This window comes from Chiloscyllium plagiosum, chromosome 26 (genome assembly GCF_004010195.1).
Source record: "Chiloscyllium plagiosum isolate BGI_BamShark_2017 chromosome 26, ASM401019v2, whole genome shotgun sequence".
Lineage (NCBI taxonomy): Eukaryota > Metazoa > Chordata > Chondrichthyes > Orectolobiformes > Hemiscylliidae > Chiloscyllium > Chiloscyllium plagiosum.
Window position 1 is genome coordinate 32,027,838 of NC_057735.1, and position 23,102 is coordinate 32,050,939.

The 23,102-nt window shown below is 36.8% G+C and overlaps 1 protein-coding gene across 2 annotated transcripts in view; it reads left to right on the plus strand.

Annotated features, from left to right (window-relative positions):
• Positions 1-19,124, plus strand: part of LOC122563227 (receptor-type tyrosine-protein phosphatase R-like) — a 94,874-nt gene extending 75,750 nt beyond the window's left edge. For both annotated transcript variants that reach the window (XM_043716824.1, XM_043716823.1), the window contains 7 exons: positions 696-780; positions 5,160-5,239; positions 5,840-5,977; positions 6,581-6,691; positions 9,732-9,889; positions 10,913-11,026; positions 15,085-19,124. In XM_043716824.1, the coding sequence (XP_043572759.1) occupies positions 696-780; positions 5,160-5,239; positions 5,840-5,977; positions 6,581-6,691; positions 9,732-9,889; positions 10,913-11,026; positions 15,085-15,193 (795 nt within the window). In that variant the 3' untranslated portion in view covers positions 15,194-19,124. The remainder of the gene's footprint in view (positions 1-695; positions 781-5,159; positions 5,240-5,839; positions 5,978-6,580; positions 6,692-9,731; positions 9,890-10,912; positions 11,027-15,084) is intronic.
• Positions 19,125-23,102: the final 3,978 nt, after the last annotated feature.

Genomic DNA, 23,102 nt, shown 5'->3' on the forward strand with positions numbered 1-23,102 from the left:
GAGAGGAAGTCGTACGAGGCTAGGTTGAGAGTTCTCGGCCTTTTCTCGTTGGAACGGCGAAGGATGAGGGGTGACTTGATAGAGGTTTTTAAGATGATCAGAGGAATAGATAGAGTAGACGGTCAGAACCTTTTTCCCCGGGTACAATAGAGTGTTACAAGGGGACATAAATTTACGGTGAAGGGTGGAAGGTATAGGGGAGATGTCAGGGGTGGGTTCTTTACCCAGAGAGTGGTGGGGGCATGGAATGCGCTGCCTGTGGGAGTGGTAGAGTCAGAATCTTTGGTGACCTTTAAGCAGCAATTGGATAGGTACATGGATGGGTGCTTAAGCGACGACAAATGTTCGGCACAACATCGTGGGCCGAAGGGCCTGTTCTGTGCTGTATTGTTCTATGTTCTATGTTCTATGTTCTATGTACCTGTAAAGAGTGCTAACAGTGAGTTACTTGCTTATAAAGTACAGCAGTCTTTCATCATTCTTTCCTTTTTATAACAGTTATTTTTTGCCATTCCAGTCCACAATTAAGAATATAGAAAAATAAAAATTGTGATCTTTTATATTTTATCTTTTATCTTTTACTTACCCTTTTAATCAGTGCAATATTAACAGTAACATTTCATGGGCTCTGTGCTTTTGTTAAATGTGCAATAATTCAGGTCACATTCTGATATGTCCTTTCTCTTCCTCTTTAGAGAATTCCACCCAATTTTATTGATGCTGATGAATTGAATATCCCAGGACATGCTTCTAAAAACAGATATAAAACAATCTTGCCAAGTAAGTCTGTTATATAAATACTATTTAACAACAATCCTAATTGTAATTTGGTGCATTTTATCAACACTTCCTTTCTCCAGACTGTGGAAATGTGAATTTGAATGAAAATGTCATTGTATTATTGTAACATTATTTTAATATTATCACTGCTAGACAGATAAAATGTGTGCACTGACACGACATTGTTATATTCTTTATACATGTTTTTCTTCATACCACACACTGACAGTCAGAATTATTGAGAATAAAAACATATCTTGATTAATAATTTTAATAAAGCAAACTAACTGGGTCTATTTGTTGTCAAGAGTGTGGTGCTGGAAAAACACAGCAGTATCCCAGGAGCAGGAGAATCGATGTTTCGGGCATAAGCCCTTCATCAGGAATAAGGCTCGTGGGATGGGAGGCTGAGAGATAAATCTCTGACTTATTACCATTATCCACACCTCCACCCATCACACTTTCAGCTTCCTTCCCCCCACACACCACTGCCCCCTCCACCATTTAGCTCACCTGCCCCTTGGTCCACAGCCTCATTCCTGATGAAGTGCTTATACCCGAAACGCCAATTTTCCTGCTCCTTGGATGCTGCCTGACCTGCTGCGCTTTTCCAGCACCACACTCTCGTCTCTGATCTCCAGCATCTTCAGTCCTCACTTTCTCCTGGGTCTGTTTGCTGTTTATTGACTTGAGCAATTAAAATATTTACCAGTTTATATTTTTTGTTGTCAAAACAATCCAAAGAATTCCTTCTTTATTAAAAACTTATATGGATTGGAATTTAAGAATTATATCATTTCCAGAAAGAAGAGAAGGGGGAGAAGAATAAAGAGGGAAAGCTAAACAGAGAAAGACATAAAGGAATAAAACAAGAGAGTGGTAGAAAGAAAGAAAGAAAGTGTTAATGAGAGAGGCAAAGCAATATGATGAATTTTATTCACTTAACTACAGTACCTTTGTAGAGAACAACAGCCAAAACATTATTGAATGGCAGAACAGGCTCAAAGGGCCAAATGACTTACTCCTGCTCCTTTATTTTATGATTCAATGTTTATAACACCCTCAGTACCAGTATATTGTGGCTGCAGTATGCACTATTTATAGGATGCACTGCAACAAGTTACCAAAGCTTTTATGGTGCACCTGTCCAACCCAGAACTACTCGTTATAGAAGGTTAGGGACAGTAAATGAATTCCAACAGTTACCTACTTGTTCCACCCCAAAATCACACATCATCCTGATTTACACATATTTTCATTCATTTATTGTCACTGCATTTAACCATGGAATGTACTCTTAATGGCTACATTCAGCTCTTGAACTGCAACAATTGAATCAGTCAGCTCATGGAAATCTTCTCCTAGGTAACTATCATTGAATGAATTAAAAAGCTAACAATAGTTCACTGTTAAAATTATGCCAGAACTTTTATCCAGCTTATTACATATTTGTACTAAATCAAAAGTTAACAAAAATTACAGAGTGCACAATTTAAAAAAAAAGTATCAGCAATTGAAATTAGGTGGAAATAATGTCTTATCAGCATAGAGAATTGAACAGTTTTTCTTTTGTCATATTTAAAGTCAAATGTTTAGAGTGGCACAGTGGCTCTGTGGTTAGCACTGCTGTCTCACAGCACCAGGTTCGATTCCAACCTTGGACAACTGTCTGTGTGGAGTTTGCACATCCTCCCTGTTTTGTGTGGGTTTCCTCCCACAGTCCAAAGATGTGCAGGTTAGGTGAATTGGCCATGCTAAATTGCCCATAGTGTTAGGTGCATTAGTCAGAGGGAAAAGCAGTTTGTGTGGGTAACTCTTCAGAGGATTGGTGTGAACTTGTTGGGCCTGTTTCCACACTGTAGGGAATCTAATCTAATGTCATCCAGACTTGCTCTGTATGTCATATTTATTATCTATCCATATTTCTCTTGATTTTGCTTCTCTATAGAAAGAGTGTTAGTCAAAACATCATTGCTTGCCTTTAATCTATGCTCATCATTTCCAGATCATGAATAATTTAGTTGCACCACAAATAAACTTAAAATAAAAATTAGGGTTGGAGTAGTGAGCACAGAGATAAAATAATACCTGGATAACTGTCTGTAGAAACTCCAAATAATAGATCAACCAAACTTAGCCATGAACAGGCACATACAAAATCAATCTGAAGACACCCTCAGTACCATGTTAATTACACCAGATCTGATCACAAGGAAACACAGTAAAGCAAAGCTATTCATTGTCATACAAATCAAATCTGATTAATCAAGTGTGGCAGGTCCAACAATATAAGATACCTAATTTTATACAACTTGATCAAATATTGCAGAATTAGCAAAAATAATAAACTTCAATTGGTATGTCAAATAGAATATATTTGATTTAATATAACAAATCATATAAGCACACAATTTTTAATAGCACTCAAATACAATTTTTTTTTAAGAAAAGGGTCCCTTCCTTTTAATATCTGTGAGAGTCATCAATCTGTCACCAAATCCTGCATGGGGTACATCACAGTTTAAAACTTAATACCATGTATCTAAATTTCTTTACCACATTCACATTGAAGGTTTGAGTTTAAACAACATGTTTCTTGTGAAATATTCATCATTGTATTTACTCCATGTTATTGTAAATCCAGTTATCAAATGGACCTCAGTTACCACAGACTGAATGCATTGCTTTATGGTGAAATTGAAGTGGATAGTTTATCTTGAACTCCTGTACTTGCTCAGGTTTATTTGGTGAATGGATGATAAAAGATATTTTGTCACTAATTGGTCAGTAACAATCCATTGTGTAGTTATAGATACAGTGAGCAATATCATTACGAACAAAAATATATAGACCCATTCTACATGATATGTTTTCCAATAATTGTTCTGATGTTGCTCTAACGTACCATGACTACTCGAATACTGTTCCTGTGCCTTTTTGATACAGCGGAGTATCTATATTTATTGGATTCCTTTTCACTGCTACTTACTAAAGCATTTATTTATGTCACATATATCATGGTCAATGCAAAGATATGCTGGGTAGGTGGAATAGCCATCCTAAATGCAAGGTTATGAGGATCGGGTAGGGTTGGTTTGGACAGGACAATCTTTAGAGGGTTGGTGCAGACTCGATGGGCCAATGCTTCTGTAGAGATTCTATGATTCTATGTTACTAAACAAAGAAATGTTTCTAAGTACCCATTCTAGCCAACAGACATTCTCAGTTCAGCACGTTTCAGGATTCTTGTTAGATTAGTCAAAGTTCCCTCTCTTCAGTATCAGTGAAAGATGTTGAGGATATTCTGTTCACTTTGATTAATGTTAACATTAGAAGGACATGCCATCCACACATGGGCCAGGTTTTAAGCACAAAAACTGAGTGTTTGGATTAGATGGATGGTGAAAGTGTTTAAAAATCCTGACTCCCAACTTGCCTCCATCTTGCCCCATCTTGGAAGTAGGGAGACAGACTCATTTAAATATTATAATGAGGTGGTATGAATTTGATTAAAAACCAGAGATTTCTCGAGCTTCAGGAAACTCATTAGCTATCCTGAGGGCAAGATCGCTGTTCTAGGACCTAACTGCTTTTCTACATATGCTGAGTTCAACTCATTTGCCTCCCCAGCCTGATGATCAGACTTATTCTCAATCCTTCCAATCTCCCTCAGACCTCCCACTAGCTTCCAATCCAACAGGCTTCCAATCTCTGACCACTCCCCACATCTGATTGCTTAGGCCTCCAACACCTTTCTCTGGCATACCTCTGTAATGATCAGTGTCTTCCACTCCACTAGAGCTCACTCCTTACCTGATCCTGCAAACTCTTCTGCAATGTTCCCTCTCAGACTGACAATGAGGCTGACATCCAGGCAGGGAACCAATCAATGATGTCATATGTAAGTTCACAGCTTAAGGGAGCCCCCGTTCCGCCCCCTCCCAAATTCCTGGTTTTCCCACATGTTACTGGGCCTCAGTCCTCAGAGATCAAACTGTGTGTTTTAAAATTCCACAATTATCTAATAGTAGCCAAATTAGATCATTTTTTGTGTTACAGCTTCTGTCCGTTTAACACTTGTCTAATACATTCCAGGTAGATTTCATTTGGGCTATTTTATTAATTGTGCATTCTGTCTGTGATTTTATTTTGTAATGTACATTTCTGCTCTCTTCATATGCAATAACAACAGTGCCTCAATCAACTAGGAATCCAGTTGGAGACATCAAGTGACAACTCTTGGCCCAGAGGTTAGGGGTATCCTTCTCCCTGCAGTGATTCAAATTTCTGAATGATTTTATTTGGCATGATTTGTTTAGGTTTTGACCAGCTCCTGCAATGTTTGATGTTCCATTTTAAACCTGTCTTGCCCTTTTTAGACCCACAGACCCGAGTCTGCCTCAAATCAGGAAAGAACGATAATCCCCTGAACTCCTATATTAATGCTAACTACATTCGGGTAAGGTTATTTATGTATTATTGTAATAGAACATTATAAAAAAAAAACTTGTCTATCCTCATATCTTGGCTCGGTTTAACTGAGCTCAGTATTAATTTTGCACATGTCCTTTCAACAAATACCTACAAGTTCTAAATTCTGAACCATTTTGTTCAAATTAATAATGGGGAGACATTGCTGCCCCTATTTTTAACTTGTTGAAGTAATTCTCAATGGCATCAATTAAGGATGGTCCTCATCTATCTTCCTGTTTGTTCTGTGATCTATCTTGAAACTTTCTAAGTTATAGCTTATCTTCCAATTTCCAATGTCCTAGATGTCTTTCCCGAATTCAAAGAAAGTAGTTATGAATTTGACTTTAACATTTTTTTCTATAGATTTGGCTTTCAATCTGGATGTGCATAATGATTGTACGAGCATTTCAAATCTCCCAGTGCAGTCCTATTCACTTGATTGGCTTATTGTGTTATTGCAAGCATTGACTTCCTATCATTCCCTGCACACTTTCAATCCTAAACAAATGGATAGAATTTCATACATGAGAGCCTATTAATATATGACATCTGGACCTGATCACCTTTGTTTATCACTTTCATACAGGGGTATGGAGGAAAGGAGAAAGCATTCATTGCTACCCAAGGCCCCATGATAAATACAGTAAATGACTTCTGGGAGATGGTTTGGCAGGAGGATTGTCCAATTATTGTGATGATTACAAAATTAAAAGAGAAGAATGAGGTATATGTATATGAAAGTTTTTTTTTAAAACTCAAGTTGACATTCAAAGCAAAAGAGAGTTAAATGATATATTGTTGGCAATTGGAATCAGATTAGTAGAGAGATTGATCTCGAGAATGTACCAGTTAATGATGATTGATAGTAACTGCCAGGCTTTGTTTAAGTATTAAGCCAAGCAGGTTGACTCTGATTGGGAAAGCATTGTCCTGTGAAATCAACCAGCGAATGGCTGTAACCTGTTTTGTTGAGTCAAAACAGACACGGTGTATGTACATGATCTTTCTATCTTCAACAGAGTCCTTGTATTGATGTATGTATGTGTATTGGAAGCTACATACATTAATACACAGGCCATTCTCCTCCATGGCTGTTTCTGTTTATCAGAATCCACTTGTCAAGTGATTGACACAGTCATACAGCCTAAATATTAGTGCCCCTTAAATTGCTTAAATCATCATTTGATTTTGTTCAATTATTTTAAGTACACCATTATCAGATAGAAAATCTTATGGTACAAACTGCTGGGAAGATTTGATATGAGCAGATAATATCAAAATGCAAAGTTATTCCTTCTCTCTGACACTGGGCTTCTTGTATTTTCAGAAATGTGTTGTCTATTGGCCAGAAAATCAGGACACCTTTGGCAGGTTTGAAATTATTGTAAACAATACAGAGGAATGTGATGGATACACTATTCGAGATATAAGTATTAAGGTACCAAAGCAATAATCACATTTACTTTGTTAATACTTGTAAAATATAGCAGATAGATTTAATGCTGGTAACCATGATTTTGTATATTGTCCATTTATAAAATAAATGGTCTAGAATTTCCTATCAAAGTAATAGTGAGCATAATAGTACTCACATTTGTTCATATACACATGGTACAGCAATTAGAGGCAAGGGGCTAGTAAATGCAGATATTCAGATATCCCTTTGTGTACAGTCCCTCTCTGCAATTAGCAGTCTAACAATGCAATGCATTGATGGTGTGAAGTTGTATATTTATGCAATAGTTACAAAGAAAATTGCATAAAATGCAAATTCTTTTCATTTACACTTGCATGGATGCAGTTCAGGGAATGTTTACTTGGATGATTCTTGGTATGAAAGGGTTGTTGGAAGAGGAATAGTTGAGCTATTTGTGCCTGTGACTGTAAGTTAGAAGAGTAAGTGATGGTCGTATTGAAACATATAAAATCCTGAAAGGACTTGATGGAGTGGATGCTGAAAGGATGCTTCACTTGTCTGAGACATTATAGAACATAGATTTAAAAGTAAGAGTTTTCCATTTAAGATGAAGATGAGGAGAAATATTTTTCTTAGAAGATTTGTGGAATTTACTTTCTCACAGAGCAGTATACAGACAAGTTCATTACATATTTTTAAGGCTGAATGATATAGATTCCTGATTAACCAAGGAGTCAAAGTGCAGCGTGTGTGGGTAGGAAAATATACTCAGGGCTACAAACAGTCAGCCATGAGCTGACCACATGATGGAACTAGTTTGATGGATTAAATGGCCAACTCTTACTCCTAAACCATTCAAGGGACGTAGGCATTGCTGTCTAGGCCAGATTATGTTACCATCCCTAATTTCTCTGAAGAAATTGATGAAGTGGAGCCTTCTTGAACCATTGTAGTCTTGGATTGTCAGGATGTGCTTTTAGAAAAGGAATTACAGAATTTTGACTCAGTGACAATGAAGTAACAGCAATATACTTCTAATTCAATATGGTATGTTGATTAGAGGAGAAGTTGAATGCGTTCCCATAAATCTGCTGCCCTTATCCTTTTAGGTTGTAGAGATTATGTGCTTGAACGATGCTGTCGAAGGAGACTCAGCAATTTGCTCTGGGATGAATTCTGAAGAGACTTAAAAATGGAGGCAGAGCAGGCCATTTCTAATAATTGAGGGGATTACCATAAAAAGTAATAGATTTCTTATTAAATGTAAGAGACTTAGAAAAGAAGAAGCCCTTTTTTAAAAAATGCAGGGTTGTTGTGCTGTTGAGTATACTATTGGATTGATAATTAAAAGGTAGATTGATAACATAGGTGATTGAGGAAAGGGTGAATATTTTGGGAATAGGATAGAACAGGTTTATGAAACTAGAATTAGGAATTGATGACAATCAGGATGAATGTGAATAGACTGGTGAGGTTAAATGATCTTAAGCCACAATATCTTACATCAAAGACATATCAGAAATGACTTCCAGACTACCCAGACCCCTTGGCATCATAGTAGCCCACAAAACACACTTAAACAACTGATGAACCTGAACAATCCATTGGATTCTTCCAGCAAAGCTAACGTCATTTACAAGATACCATGCAAGAACTTTAAAAAACGCTATTTTGGACAAACAAGCAGGAAACCTGCCACCAGGATACATGAACACCGACTAGCCACCAAAAGATATGACCTACTATCACTAGTTTCCATACATACAGACAAAGAAGGACACCACTTTGACTGGGACAGCATGCACATCCTTGGACAGGCAAAACAAAGATATGCACAAGAATTCTTAGAGGCATGGCATTCTAATAGGAACTCCATCAATAAACACATTGATTTAGACCCTAGCTACCTTCCCTTGAAACATCAGAAATGACATCTAACACCTTAAGAAACCAAGACCTATAAATAGAGAGGCAGCACATACCACCAGCGCTTCACCAGAGACTCTCACTGATAATGTTACCTAGTATTGTGACAAAACATCTGAAAACAAATCTTCCAGCTCAGGCGAGCTAACCTACATACTGACCTTAAGCTGTATTGTTATTTCTATGTAAACATTAAATAACGGACTGAAGGGAAATTAATATCACTGGCTTATAGCAAAACTAAAAAGTTAAAAGTACACTCTTTTAAAAATTCACTCATATGATATGAATGTTGTTAGCTGGGTTTATCGCCATCTTTGGTTGCCTTTGAGAAGGTGATAGTGAGCTACTTTTTAATTCATTGCAGTCCATTTGCTGTCATTTGATCCACAATGCAGTTGGGGGGGGAATTTCACAGTTTTGATCCAAATGACACCAAAGGAACAGAAATATATTTCCAAGTCAGGAAGGTGAGTAGCTTGGAGGGAATCTTGCAGGTGGTGGTGTTCCCATTTATCTGCCAAACCTGTCCTTCTAGACTGAAGTGGCTGTAGCTTTGGAAGATGCTGTCTAAGTGATTTTCTAAGTGAATAATATACAGGTACTTGTTTTATAAAAACAGTTGAATTTATATAATGCATTTCAGTGTTGTACAAACAGGTTACATAGGATATGGAGGGATGGTTTACCATTATCAAGATCAACTAGGATGTCATACGATCATTTCAGAATTGTTTTGATCTATATGGAGAAGGCAAGTACTTATCCTCAAAAAGGGGAAAGAAAGAAAAAAAAACAGAGGCAAATTCTCCAGGCCATTTCCAAGTTCTGTCTAATATTAAGGATCAGTAGAATCATTGATGGCGAACATTGCAAAGTAGGAGAGTGAGGATGACCACTCAGCAGCAAGAGAAATTTAAAGAACAAAGTGAATAGACAATTTGTTTTGGTCCAATAACTATCTCCTCAGATCTCCACAGAAACTCTACAAGAACAATGACTAAAATCACTCAAACAAACAAAAACAGAAGTTGCTGGAAAAGCTCAGCATCTATGAAGAGCAATCAGAGTTAACATATTAGGTCTGGTGACCTTCCTCAGAACTGTAAAAGTAAAATTACTTGTTTCTTTTTAGAATGGAGAACAATCTCGAAATGTAAAGCACTACTGGTACTCATCCTGGCCAGATCACAAGACACCAGATACAGCACAATCACTCTTGGATCTCATCCATGAAGTTGAAGAATGTAGACAAGCTGCAGGAAACAGCGGACCCATTATAGTTCATTGCAGGTGAGAAACCATTTTTAGTAACTCCCAGTTGTAGCAATTCTACCCAAAATAGGTGGAGGAAACGTAACAATATATGACTGTGAGTGTTTGGTGGGTCAATAAGAATGGAAATTTGACTACTTGGTGTTATTTTTGCCTGAACTTACTTTTTGTCACAAAAATGCTTATACGTTTTCCAATATGCAATATCACTTAGAAATATGAAAAGTTGTTGTCTATTGCCATCAGGGAAGGGTAATAGCTAAGCAATCACATATATCCTCACTATTGAGGATTGTACAGTCAATGAAATAAGATTTCAATTTATAATTCTTTTAGAAATACCATCTGCATCTTTATCAGGATAGTAGCACTAACTGTATTTGGTTTGTGCTTATGCATCATTGTATTTTGATTTGAAATTCAGGGATGAATTTTGGTTTTGGGTCTGGACTCCAGTGTCAAAGCCAAATGTGACTTCCAATCGCTCACCTGGTTGGGAGTGGTCACCTGGCAGTGATTTTCCCTGAATCATCCAGTTAGTGGCAGAGGGCATTTCACTGTCCAAAATCCCTTGGTCATGAAAGGAGCTGCAGCCTTGCCAGGAAGCAAGAGGGCACCTCCATCTAGATGTAAGTTCTCAGTAATTTTAAGGAAAATAGAAAGAGGAAAGCAATGTTTGATAGACCACTATTGTGGAGAGGGGTGCCCAGTGACCATAGCTGTGGTCATGTATTTGAAGAAGGCTCATAGTCAGCTGAGAACAGTGCCTCCTACTTACACTATGTTACCTTCAGGCAGTTAGCATGTTCCCAGTGTCAAAGGTGTCTTGCAGGGTAGCTGTGAATTCAGGTTGCTCTGGTAGTTAGCTGAATTAATCCGTAAACTACCTTATCACCACATTTCCAATGTTATGTCTGTGTAACTGGAAAGTACAACTTTATTTATCTGCCTGTCTCCATTTTACCCCACATTGGCATCAAATTCCATGCTAATTTACACCTCATAAAGCTTTTTAATACTGAAAGTAATTATTGTGTTCAGTGCAGGGATTGGGAGGACAGGTTGTTTCATTGCTACAAGCATCGGGTGTCAACAGATGAAGGAGACCAACGAAGTCGACATTCTTGGAATTGTATGTCAGATGCGGACAGACAGGTCAGTGTTGATATTTTCAAGATTTCTCGAATCAATATTCAAGATGTTGTGTGGTTTAAGGGACAGAAAGAAATTTTTTAGACTAGAACATTTCCAATTTTAGCATCAGATGTCAATGTCATGTACTGATACCTAAGAGACAGCACACTTGGTAACGAGTCGCAAATATGCACTAAGATGCCATCCTGTCAGTATCAGAGAAACAGCATCTTGTTTTGTTGAAATTCCACATAATCCTTCGTTTGTACAAGTTGGGATTCAATTTCTGACAAATGACTGCATATACAGTGGAACCTCAATTATCCGGCATTCAATTTACCAAATTTCAGATTATCCAAATAAGATGGCAAGGTCCCAATGTTTGGTTAACAATGTTATCTGGCATTCAATTATCCAGCATTCGATTAACCAAAAAAAATGCTCCCCCCCCACCCCCTGTCCTTCTGATAATTGAGGTTCCTCTGTAAGTATGTTGCTACATCTTCCCACAAAACAAATACATTTCAAGTTAAACTTTATTGTTGCACAATGCCTTAGCATATGCTGAAAATATGAAAGGCACTATATCTGACTATTGCCTGATATTCTTCACTTGTCAAATCACATGTCCCTTTTTTATCCTGCTTCGATCTATGTCTACTCTATGTAAGCTCTACCTCCAAGTCACTTACTAAAGCACTTTCAATCTCTCGATTATCCAACCCTTGTCCTCCATTCAACACAATAACTTTTCAGTTTTTGGTCTGTTCAGCAACTCCCTATTATTGACTTTTGTATTGTCCCTATATTCAGTGAGACACTAGTTTTCTGCCACCCTGACTATTCCCCATCAGTATTGAACCCATTTTCACTTCTTCAAGCCCAAAGATGTAGACTTAAGTGTATTTGATGTACAGTAGGTGACATTCAGCATTAGATTTAGCTGAGCATGTTGATCATGATTGTGCCTCATGTTTCATTTTCAAAATGACTCTCCACTCCTGGAAGTTTTCCTTAACAACTATTCCTTTCTCTGACCCCTTTTCCCTAAATCCCAACAAGTGCATTAAGCTTTTAGGTTTCATTTTACTAAGACTGTCACTATCCTCTGTCCATCCCGCACTTAACTTGACAAGGGTCTCCTTACCATTGCTCTGAGTCAGTGTCTTTTTGTAGCATCTGTCACATCATGTTGTATCTGAGTTATTCTTGTTCATGACACCCATAGCCAGCCGCCGAGACCTCATTCTGACAAAGACAGGTGAATATTAGTGTTAATTGATGTACTTGTGTCCAAATATTTCATGATCCTTTTGCTAGTTTAAGATTTAATTTGTTGAAATCAGTCCTCTCAATAAGACTGACCATGATCCCATGTAAAAAAAATGTGAGATTCTGCCAATTACTCTGGTTCTGGAACTTTCTCTAAATTGTGTTCATTTTCCTAGACATGTAGGCCTAATGTGTGCAATTTAAAAGTTTTCATATTGAAAATGCCTGCATTTTTATGAACTGACTAATACACACCAACTAAAATAGGAAATGAATCATTATCTTAAGCTAGTTTCCAAAATTTAAGTCTAATTGCTCACAAATGGATGACCGGTTTTGAGTATGTTTATTTTTAGTGAACTATCAATTTTCAGTCATATTAATAAAATTGCATCAGCTTACTACTCTTGAATACATCATTATTTTTAGAAAAGAAGAATTGATGTTTTAAAGACTAGTAAACGGATGTAATTTTATTAATATGGCTGAAAATTGATAGTTACATTCTGTTACTCTGTCTAATTGCATGACTAATGGAAGACTTGAATTCATGACAATGCCAAATAATGTTATTGGAAATGTGAACCATAGTGTAGCCAGCATCAATCCCAGCACATTTTTGGTGCAATTTTCCAATTGCATATAAAATGCAAACACTATGGTTTTGCTCACTACTTCAAAATCCAAATGATTTACGTACACTCAGAATAAAACTGTCCAAACAATGGCTCATGTCAAACTCAAATTTGTTGAAAATTCATTTGCCTTAATTGATTGTATCATGTCCATCTAACAAATTGTCTATCAATGGTTCCAATTTTCTTCTTATATTCTGGATTGTTTTCTAATGAGTGTCTTCTGAGACATTTCATCAATACTTTGTAAAAATACAATTATATCTCACTTTTAGTAAGTCCAGTTCTATTGCTTCTTCAAAAATGGACTGTCAAGTTGATATTTGCCACATCTGTACTGTTCTTATTTAAAATGCTCACTAAAGTCACTTGGAATCACTGATTCTTTGTCTCGACCTTTACTCCTGAGATGGGGAGCAAGAATAGTTAAATTTTCAGCAAAAGCAGAAATAGCTTAAAAAACTCAGCAGGTCTGGCAGCATTGTCTTCTGCAGTTCTGAAGCAACATCATGAAACATTAACTCTATTTTCTCCCCAAGATGCTGTTGAGTTCCTCCAGCTATTTTTGTTTTTGCTGGACAATTTCCAGCATCTGCCATTCTTTGTTTTATTTTAGTGAAGTTTTCCAGTTACATCTTGAGAGATATTTCCCCAAAGAGATGTGGGAGCAAGGAGCAGATGGAGTCATTTTCTTTATGAGATCAGGATTTAGAAGCTGGTCTATATATTTGAAATGCTCGTTTTTCAGTTGCAAGAGTGTTGCATGGAATTCACAATTACTGTCAGACCTGAGTTGAGATGATTGGTATAAGCGGCTTTTTATTGCAGTGAAGTCAGCTGTAGACATTATAAAATCTATTAAATGTCATCTTAACACAGCCCCTGAAGTCTTCCCATGCTGGGTTCCAGTTGAATTAGAATGGACAGTGTAAGGGCAAATGCTAGTGAGTGGAGGTCATGAGTTGGCAAAGGGTCTGTGAGGAGTTATGGGCTTCAGTGGGTTGAATCAGTTTTCAGATGGTGTTACTAAATTGGAATAGGAGATAAAGGAGCCATGGAGATGAATGGGGGGACATTGAAAGTGAATAGGTGGCATGGGTTGGTTTGAGTTGGTATGAATGGTTCATGGTGACTAGTTAAGGGAGGAGAAATAGTGTGAAGGCTGAGAATGAGCTGGTATAATATGGAACAATGCAAATGAAATGAGATCCTAAAGAATAGAAGTGGGCCTTTTAACCAGCATCCCCTTTACACTCCATAACCTTTGTTGTCACTGCCTCACTGTTTCCGGAGATAGCAAACCTGATTCCAGCATGCACCCACTCCCAGGAGTTAAGATCTCACAATCCAGGGTATTTTTTCTGGTTGGGATGGGGAAGTAAGAAATTTCCCCAACTCTGCCATGCTCACCTTAGGAGTGACAATCTGGGCCAGGAATTAAGAAGCACTTAATAAGATAGAGGGGGCTTTCCTCATTGTTTATTCCCCTGGAATGATGTGGAGATGCTCAGTGTTGATATCCATTACAGTGAGAAGTTTATTACATTTCAAATATCTACATCTGTCATTTTGACAGGTTGAAAAGTCTTCCCTAAGCTTTACAAATGACAAGGCAATTTGGACTTGGGACTCTGTATCTGTTTCCACAAATGATAACAGATATCCAATGTATTTTTAGCAGCATTTTGCTTTGATTTGCAAAATGATAACTTTCTAACAGGAGATTATGCTTTAAAGTTGCCAGTTGGAAATAATATAGGAAGTCTGCATTTATCAAAACATATCTGGTATCAAAACGTAAAATGTTTACCTTACTTCTCAAATCCATTTCTAAAATGCTCAATTCTGCATGCCACATACTTTATTTATCTATTTATTTTAAACCTTTCTGTGCAAGACAATTCATTCCTTGACAATAGAATTCAAGGTCATGAACAAAATGTCCTTCCACTGCTTGCATATCCAGTTACTTTGAGTTACACTATTGCATTAAAATGGGCCATAGCACACCAGAAGAGACTTACTATGTTCAATCAATAATCTGACATCTGAATTTCAGTGCTTTGAAACTCACAACTGAATTAATTTGTTAAATACTTACTAACTGTGAAAAGATCTCATATGAAGTTGTTTCACAAATATTATATGGTTTACCCAATTTCTTTCTTTTAGGGGTGGAATGATCCAGACAAGTGAGCAATATCAATTCTTGCATCAAACATTATGTCTTTATCAAAGCAATTTCTCGAAGAAACCTGATTCATCTTCAACTTCAAAGTGAAGCTCTCCTCTCTCTATTTAATAAGGCAATGGTGAATGTTTCAAATAAACTTTATCTAGGGAACAAAAGAATATAGTGTCATGAATGTGACAGCAGAAAATATACTTCAGCAATTGCGTTATTCTAATTTTATGGTACAGTAGATTTCCATTTATCTGTAATGTAAGATATTAAAACTATGATCTTTGGATGTCTGTCAGCGGCTCAGTGTCAATTCCAACAGCATTTCAGAGTAAGATACTGATCATTTTTCCAATTAGATTTTATAATATGGTAGTCTATCTTTACAACATCCCATTTATGTTTTACACTGTATTTACACAAGGCACAGAGAACTCTATGGAAACATAAAAAGGATGGAGATTTATTTCATCCAGTTTTATGCTCCCAAGTCTAATTCAAAGTCTGTTAAGGTTCCATCGATTTGTTTTTAAATGTAGACTTGCAACACAAAACATTTACCGAACTAGGAAGATTATTGGAATGGAAAATGAAGTATTCACCTTTTGTAAGTTCAGCAAGAGAAGTGAAGTCTTCTGAGCACAAACCACATCACTGCAAGTGCCACAATCATTAAAGTGCTATGACAAAGTGCCTCAACCCAACTTCATAGAAAATCCCTTACAAAACTGCTATACAGTAGCAGTTATAGAGCTGTTTTTTTAAAAATAGGGTGTTTAATACATTGAGGAGAGACTTCTGTAAGTAAGAAATGCTTGAATACCATGCATTTTCAATTTTGGTAATTTAGAGCATGGCAACTTTGCAATAATTCAATAATTCATTGTCCAATCATTATTACCTTTTCTCTAGTACTGTCAAAATTTTCCCTACTCAAAAACACCAGTATGTCCTGAAATGTCCATAAATTTTGTCAGTCGCATTTATTTTATAAGAGAAGGAATTGGAGATAGTTGGAAGACTGAACAATTAAGAAAAAAAATAAGAAAGAATGAGGATCTTGGAATTTATATCCTTTCTAGAGGATTTTAAATCCCAGAAGGTATTATGAAACATCCATTAATGCCTGTGTCAAGAGGATCAAGTTGCTTTGCCAACTATTTGGACATGTGGCAGAATAATTTCACCTATTGTGGAGATACATTTCCTCATAAGTCAAACAACAAATAGCACTCAAGGAATCTGAAGGTGCCACATGCTGAACCCTCCTCTCCCTGAGACACATGCATTTTGCTTGTTGAAGGATGAGAATATGATTGTTGAGTTAGGGAGTAATCATAAGCCACTAAGACTTCGACCAGATTATTGTACTTGCCAAGCAACTAATTCATTCAATTATTCTTCCCTGAGTTGTATTTAAGTTTTCACGTTTTATTTGAATCATCAGAACCCATTCCAGCAGATCAGAGATTTTCAAATGTCAAACACCAGGTTTCTAACAAATAATGTGATTACAGATGAATGAGGTTTCCAGTTTACTCAAATGGACTGCTTTAGAATACAAGTGATAGGCCAAATCAATCATTACTTTTAATGCAGTAAAATTATTAAGCCATTATAATCTTACAATATTGTATTGGCTATTGTATTTTTCTGGACTATTTGCCAACAGAGCTCTGGAATTGCTTGGTGAAAGATGCACACATCCATCCTATGGTCAATTCTTTATATATATTGGCATCAGTTGTCCCCATGGAAAATCTTCTCCCAGATAGCCTGACTAAGATACAGAACTTGATGGCCTAGGCAAATTTGCAATTGAAATCCTTGTTGTACCATCGGTCAGTGTAGCATTTAATAGTAGTTACCACTATTATTCGTAGGAATGGACATCCAGCTTGTTTATCCGTAAGCAGTGTTGGCAATTACTGCAGAAGTCTCCTTCAATGTAATTAATTATTCTTAGTTCTGCCTTCATTTCAAGTTAAATATAACTGAGTTTCATTTTCCTCATTTTATACATTTTTTAATGGATACCAGGATAAATGGAAAGTTATTGTAAATGATGCATTACAACATCCAAAATGGAGACCACTTTATTTTTATATGTACTTTTCATACTGCAAATTAAAATATCAATGTTTTTACAGCTTTTAATAAAAATCATAAAATTTGTTTTTTAAATATTTCAGTACTTAATGAAATTATATAAACTGTATGGATTTGATTTTGTTTAGGATCTTTATTTTTTGTAAAGCAAAATTAAAAAAAATTCTGATTTGCACATTAGATTTTGTGCTCTTCTGTGCACCATATCAGAGTTTGTAATGTTGAAAAATGTACTCAAAAGTTGTGATTTCTTTTCCTTTGTGTTATTTCTTTGAGTGTGCTGCTACATTGTTGTATAGATAAGAAAACTTAAATTTGCACAGCTTGATTCTTTTTTTCTATAGTGTTTACACTGGCTATAGGCAAAGATGATTTAATATTGTGTTACAGAAGGGTGGATTTCCTACTGTCAATAATTTTAGAAAAATAGTTCTCCATACTGTGCTTACCCTGTTCTTTTATGTAAAATCATTGAAAACAGGATTTCCTTTTTATCCCCAACACTAAATGTAATTGGCATTTAGAAATAGATAAGGCAAATGGCTAAAATGAAAATATAAGGTATACCTGGGCATTCCAGAAACCTGACATCAAATTCTCAGACATTCTTACATAAATTCCGAAGCACAATTCGATTTTGCACTGAGATTTTATTTTTACCGAATGCTGTCAAACCTTGGGACACACTCAATTCAGCTGTGGATTTATAAGCCAATCCTTCACCTCTCAGCTGCCTCCACTTAGATAACTAGTCATTCCAATTACATATTTGTGATATCTACTTTAAGAGCAATATATTCCATTTATAACCTGTTTGCAGTCTATTTTGTGTTAGGCACAAATAAAAGGTCATTAGATTTATTTTATTTCTTACTTCCCATGGACTGTTTACACTGGGATATGCCACATGAATAGTGAAGGAATAATCTATGTTATGAGGCAGAAGTCGTTTTTTTTTTGTCTAAAGTGGCGTATCTGTTTGATGGTGTTGTCTTTCACAACCCTTTGGGTGAGGTATTAATGAGACTGTCTGGATCTAACTGTTACTCTCTTGTCACAGAAAAGAGATAATTTGATCTATTTGAATACACTGCACTGACTTGCCCTTCACTGTTGCCTGGCCATAATGCTGGAAGCCTCCTAATATTCTTTTTGGGTGTACCTACACAACATGGTTTGCAGCAGTTCAAGAAGGTGGCTCATCCCCACCTTTTCAAGGGTAATTAGAGATAGGTATTGAATGCTATACTTCCTATTGACACCTACATCCAATTAATAAAAAAAACTGGTGTTATATTAATGACTGGCTGCCTATCTCTGTCATGCTGCATCCTGGCATGTTGATGAAATCTTTTCTCGTAGATGGTTTACTGCCTGCTTAACAGCCTAAAATATATCAAATTCACAATAAAAGTCTTGATACATCAACAACTACAGCTGAAATATAAATCCATACTAAACTATGACCGTGGTATTTCCCAGATAAGGCAAACATTTTTTGAAATATCCAAAGATTCTCCAATATAATAACTTTGTCATCCCATTCTTCATGTCATTTTTATCTTTGCAATGATCCATAAGGTGAAAGAAATGAAAAAATAAACTATTTTGTTTGTTCAGATCAAATGGCTGACCTACCTAGTTCAAAGACACATGTACTAATAATTTCAGATAGAGGGGAAATGCAACAATTTAGGGCAACAGAGCTGCACTGTTAAAGTTACTGAATGTATACATGATGTTTTTCACACATCTAAGACTTCAGCTAAGACTTCCAATCCTTCAGTTTCACTTTAAATCATTCTTTAAGTCCAACCCAGGTTACGCAAATGCCATTTATATCTACTAATTGTTATTGTTAAGTAGTGTTTAAAATATTCTGATCATTGTCATTATTAAATAAAACTACCACTTGCCTTTGCATTAGAAAGCTTATTTTGAGATGGTGAAAAGTTCTTTTCCAGTACCAAATTCTTGACTGCCATTTTGAAAAATCATATTATTCATAATATATGAAAAGAAAACAATTCTATACAACATTTCACTTGTAATGGTTGTTGATTGTGTTACAAATCTGAAGAGATTTGTGCTTATGGTGGGAAAACATACAGAAATTAAGTTTCCTTTACAAAGTCATGACAAATGCTGTCACTTTAAAAAGATTATTTGATGCAGGGATGTTTTTGAAGAGAGGCTGTAAAGGTAGAGGTGCTGAACTGCCTACTGAAAATGGCATAAGTAAATAACTTAGGAGGCTTTAGTTTTTTAAAAAATAGTTGGAACAATGGAAGGGAAGTGGCCAGTTCTCACAAACCATGCTTTCTAGTTTTCATTTATCTTTAGCACTCAGAAGTCTTTTGGGGTCAAACTTGGAGCTTCAGTAAATGATCTTTGAGGGGAAAGTGAGGACTGCAGATGCTGGAGATCAGAGCTGAAAATGTGTTGCTGGAAAAGTGCAGCAGGTCAGGCAGCATCCAAGGAGCAGGAGAATCGATGTTTCGGGCATGAGCCCTTCTTCAGGAATGAGGAAAGTGTGTCCAGCAGGCTAAGATAAAAGGTAGGGAGGAGGGACTTGGGGGAGGGGTGTTGGAAATGCGATAGGTGGAAGGAGGTCAAGGTGAGGGTGATAGGCTGGGGTGGGGGTGGGGGCGGAGAGGTCAGGAAGAAGACTGCAGGTTAGGAAGGCGGTGCTGAGTTCGAGGGATTTGACTGAGACAAGGTGGGGGGAGGGGAAATGAGGAAACTGGAGAAATCCGAGTTCATCGCTTGTAGTTGGAGGGTTCCTAGGCGGAAGATGAGGCGTTCTTCCTCCAACCGTCATTTTGCTATGGTCTGGCGATGGAGGAGTCCAAGGACCTGCATGTCCTTGGTGGAGTGGAAGGGGGAGTTGAAGTGTTGAGCCACGGGGTGGTTGGGTTGGTTGGTCCGGGTGTCCCAGAGGTGTTCTCTGAAACGTTCCGCAAGTAGGCGGCCTGTCTCCCCAATATAGAGGAGGCCACATCGGGTGCAGCAGATGCAGTAAAAGGGGACCTCCCTCCCCTTCCTAGACCTTTCCATTTCTATCTCTGATGACCGAATCAACACGGACATTTACTATAAACCGACCGACTCCCACAGCTCCTTGGATGCTGCCTGACTTTCAGTAAATGATTCCTAACTGCTACTTTCTCAGAAATCTCTCTTGATGTTGTTTCCTCCTGGACTGGAGAACTACATGTAAGAATCTGTGTCTGAATCTACCTTTTTGCCAAGGGGTGTGTTTGTGGGATGTTACTATATTGGACATTAATTGGTAAGAGGTACCATATCTATTATTCAGTTAAGTTTTCCCATAGTCACATTTTTATTCTAAATTCTAAATTCCACTTTCTTTTATTTGCATTTTAAGTATAGTGTTTAAATAAAATGCGTTTTGCTTAACATTGAGTAGTTTGACCGGTTGCATCACGCCTGGACAGCAGACTTCACATTTAACATTAAAATAAGAAAAAGTTAGGGTCTTGGCTACCTTCTTAAAATATTCTGGTCTGGTCTCTAACACGTGATAGTATTAAAATAATAACACTCAATGATTGACTTCTATCATCTGGTTTTAACATGTGGGAATTACATGGACTAAAATGGTTTTGAAAAGGAGACAAAAAACACTGACTTAAAAATGTCTGCAGTAATCATTTAACTACTGTGCCATTAGATTAGATTAGATTAGATTACTTACAGTGTGGCCATGTTTCATGAAACTATCATTTAAATATATATTTCATATTACGTTACCATCATTTCTTTTCTCTGGTTCACTATCTCCTTTTTAATTATTTACTTGAGTCCTAGTGTATTTGATGTTATGTCTTTATTATTTTTGTTTGCTGGGTTAAACAAATAATAGAATTGATATTCCTTTCATTCACTGTATAGGAACCAGATAGAACTGAAATTAACAGAGTTATCTAAAAAGACTGAAACCAGACAGGCATGAAGAAACCTGCATCTCTTATTTTGGCCTACATTCATATATTGGAGATGAAAGGCATCACCCATAATTATCTAGCTTGAAGAAGCGTTATATTGGACCTAACCCATTATCTCTCTTTCTCTGTCAGCAGTTGCTGCCAGATTTTCTCCAGCACTTATGTTTTTATGACTTTTTTTTCTGATTTCCAGCATCTGCAGTAATTTGCTTTCATTATAAATAGGGAAAACATAAACCAGCTGTATTTCAGGAAGCTGCTTTTGACAGAGCAGAAGAGATGGATTTATGATGAGAACTGAAGAAGTCTCTCTCTCTCTCTCTTCCCCTATCTCTTTCTCTCTCCATCTTTCTCTAAAGGGACAAGGTCTGATGACAAAGCAAATTGGGAAACTTCTGAACGCAAAGAACTTAAAAGTATCTACAATATACACAGCTGCCATTGAGACAGAGCATCCCCAGTCAAACGTGGTCTCAGTTTAAAACCTAACACCTCAAGAATAGGCTTCCAACTGTATGTTATTTAATATCCTTTTTCTGATCCCTTTTTTAACATTTTACTTATATCAGTCTGTGTTTGAATGTATTAATTATCTTTATGATTTTTTTCTCTGAGTTGAACAATAAAGAGAATTGGTATTCCTTTCACTTAAGAAAACCTTGTAATTGGCTCCTTATTGTTTCTGGTGATTTTGTTTAACTGCATTTTAATAGGAGTAAAAATAGAGCTGCACTCTATTATTACTAAATCAGTTTTGTAGCCAATTTAGGAAGTTGAAGAGAGGGAAGCCATTCACCTTGCTTCAAATGGTCACAACAACACCTATGGATTGCACCTCATCCTGGTATAGGAGTTTTAGGAATGAATCAAACTGAAATCCATAACTAGAAGAATCAAATCTTTCAATAAGGTTTATATTTCTGGTTTTCAGAAGAAAACACATTTCAGGCTTTTTGGCTAACAGTTTTGTACTTCAGTTACCATGTCCTAGACCATAAGTCCCTTCTTTCCTCCCAATAGACAATGGTGATGTTAGTAGCATATTTTTCTGAAAGCAGTTTAAACATTAACTCAATCGTATTGATACAAAGTGCAATATGACAGGATGCCAATTTGCTCTGTGAGAGCTTTCTACTCTCTGTAAACAAATAAATTCTGAAAACCTCACAGATGATCGTTATACACCTAGATCTGTTAACAAGGGGCATAAGGCAGAGATGATCCATGAAAATGATGGACAGGGCACATCGGTCTATTTAATTCTGGAGACAGTCATACTCCTTAGATTAATAATATGAAAATTTGCCTCTGGAAAGGGACAGGAGGATAACTCCAAAGTGAAACAGATATGGGATCCAGAATTTAGATTTGGAAGACCCTTGTCCAGTCTCCTTATCCAATAAGTACAAGGTTTCTTGTCTCTGTGGATGAGAGCACAGTGTACAGGGAGCATCAGCAAATTGGCCACAGCACTGTTGGCTGCAGCTCTATTCAAGTGGGTGGAGAAACAAATAGTATAATAGAAACAGGGGATGGTCTAATAATGGGAATAGAATCCCAAAGGTTGTTTGGTCTATCTGATGCATAGGTACAGGAAATCTCTTCTGATCCAGAGAGAAACGTAGAGTGGGAGGGGAGGGATCTAGTTGCAGTGGTCCACGTGAATTCCAACTACACAAGTAGAACCAGGAAAGACATTCTACTGTTGGATTACAAGCAGAACCATAAAGGTAATAATCACTATCAGATCCATGTGCAAATTGATTTAAAATAAATAAGATTAGAGAGGTAAAGACAGCATGCAGGTTTATGTGGCACTGACACCCATATTGCAAAGAGAGAGATGTTCCATTGGATGGATTTCATTTGAATTGTGTTGGGACCAGTGATCTGGAGGATCATTTCACTAGGTTTGTAGGTAGGGCTTTAAA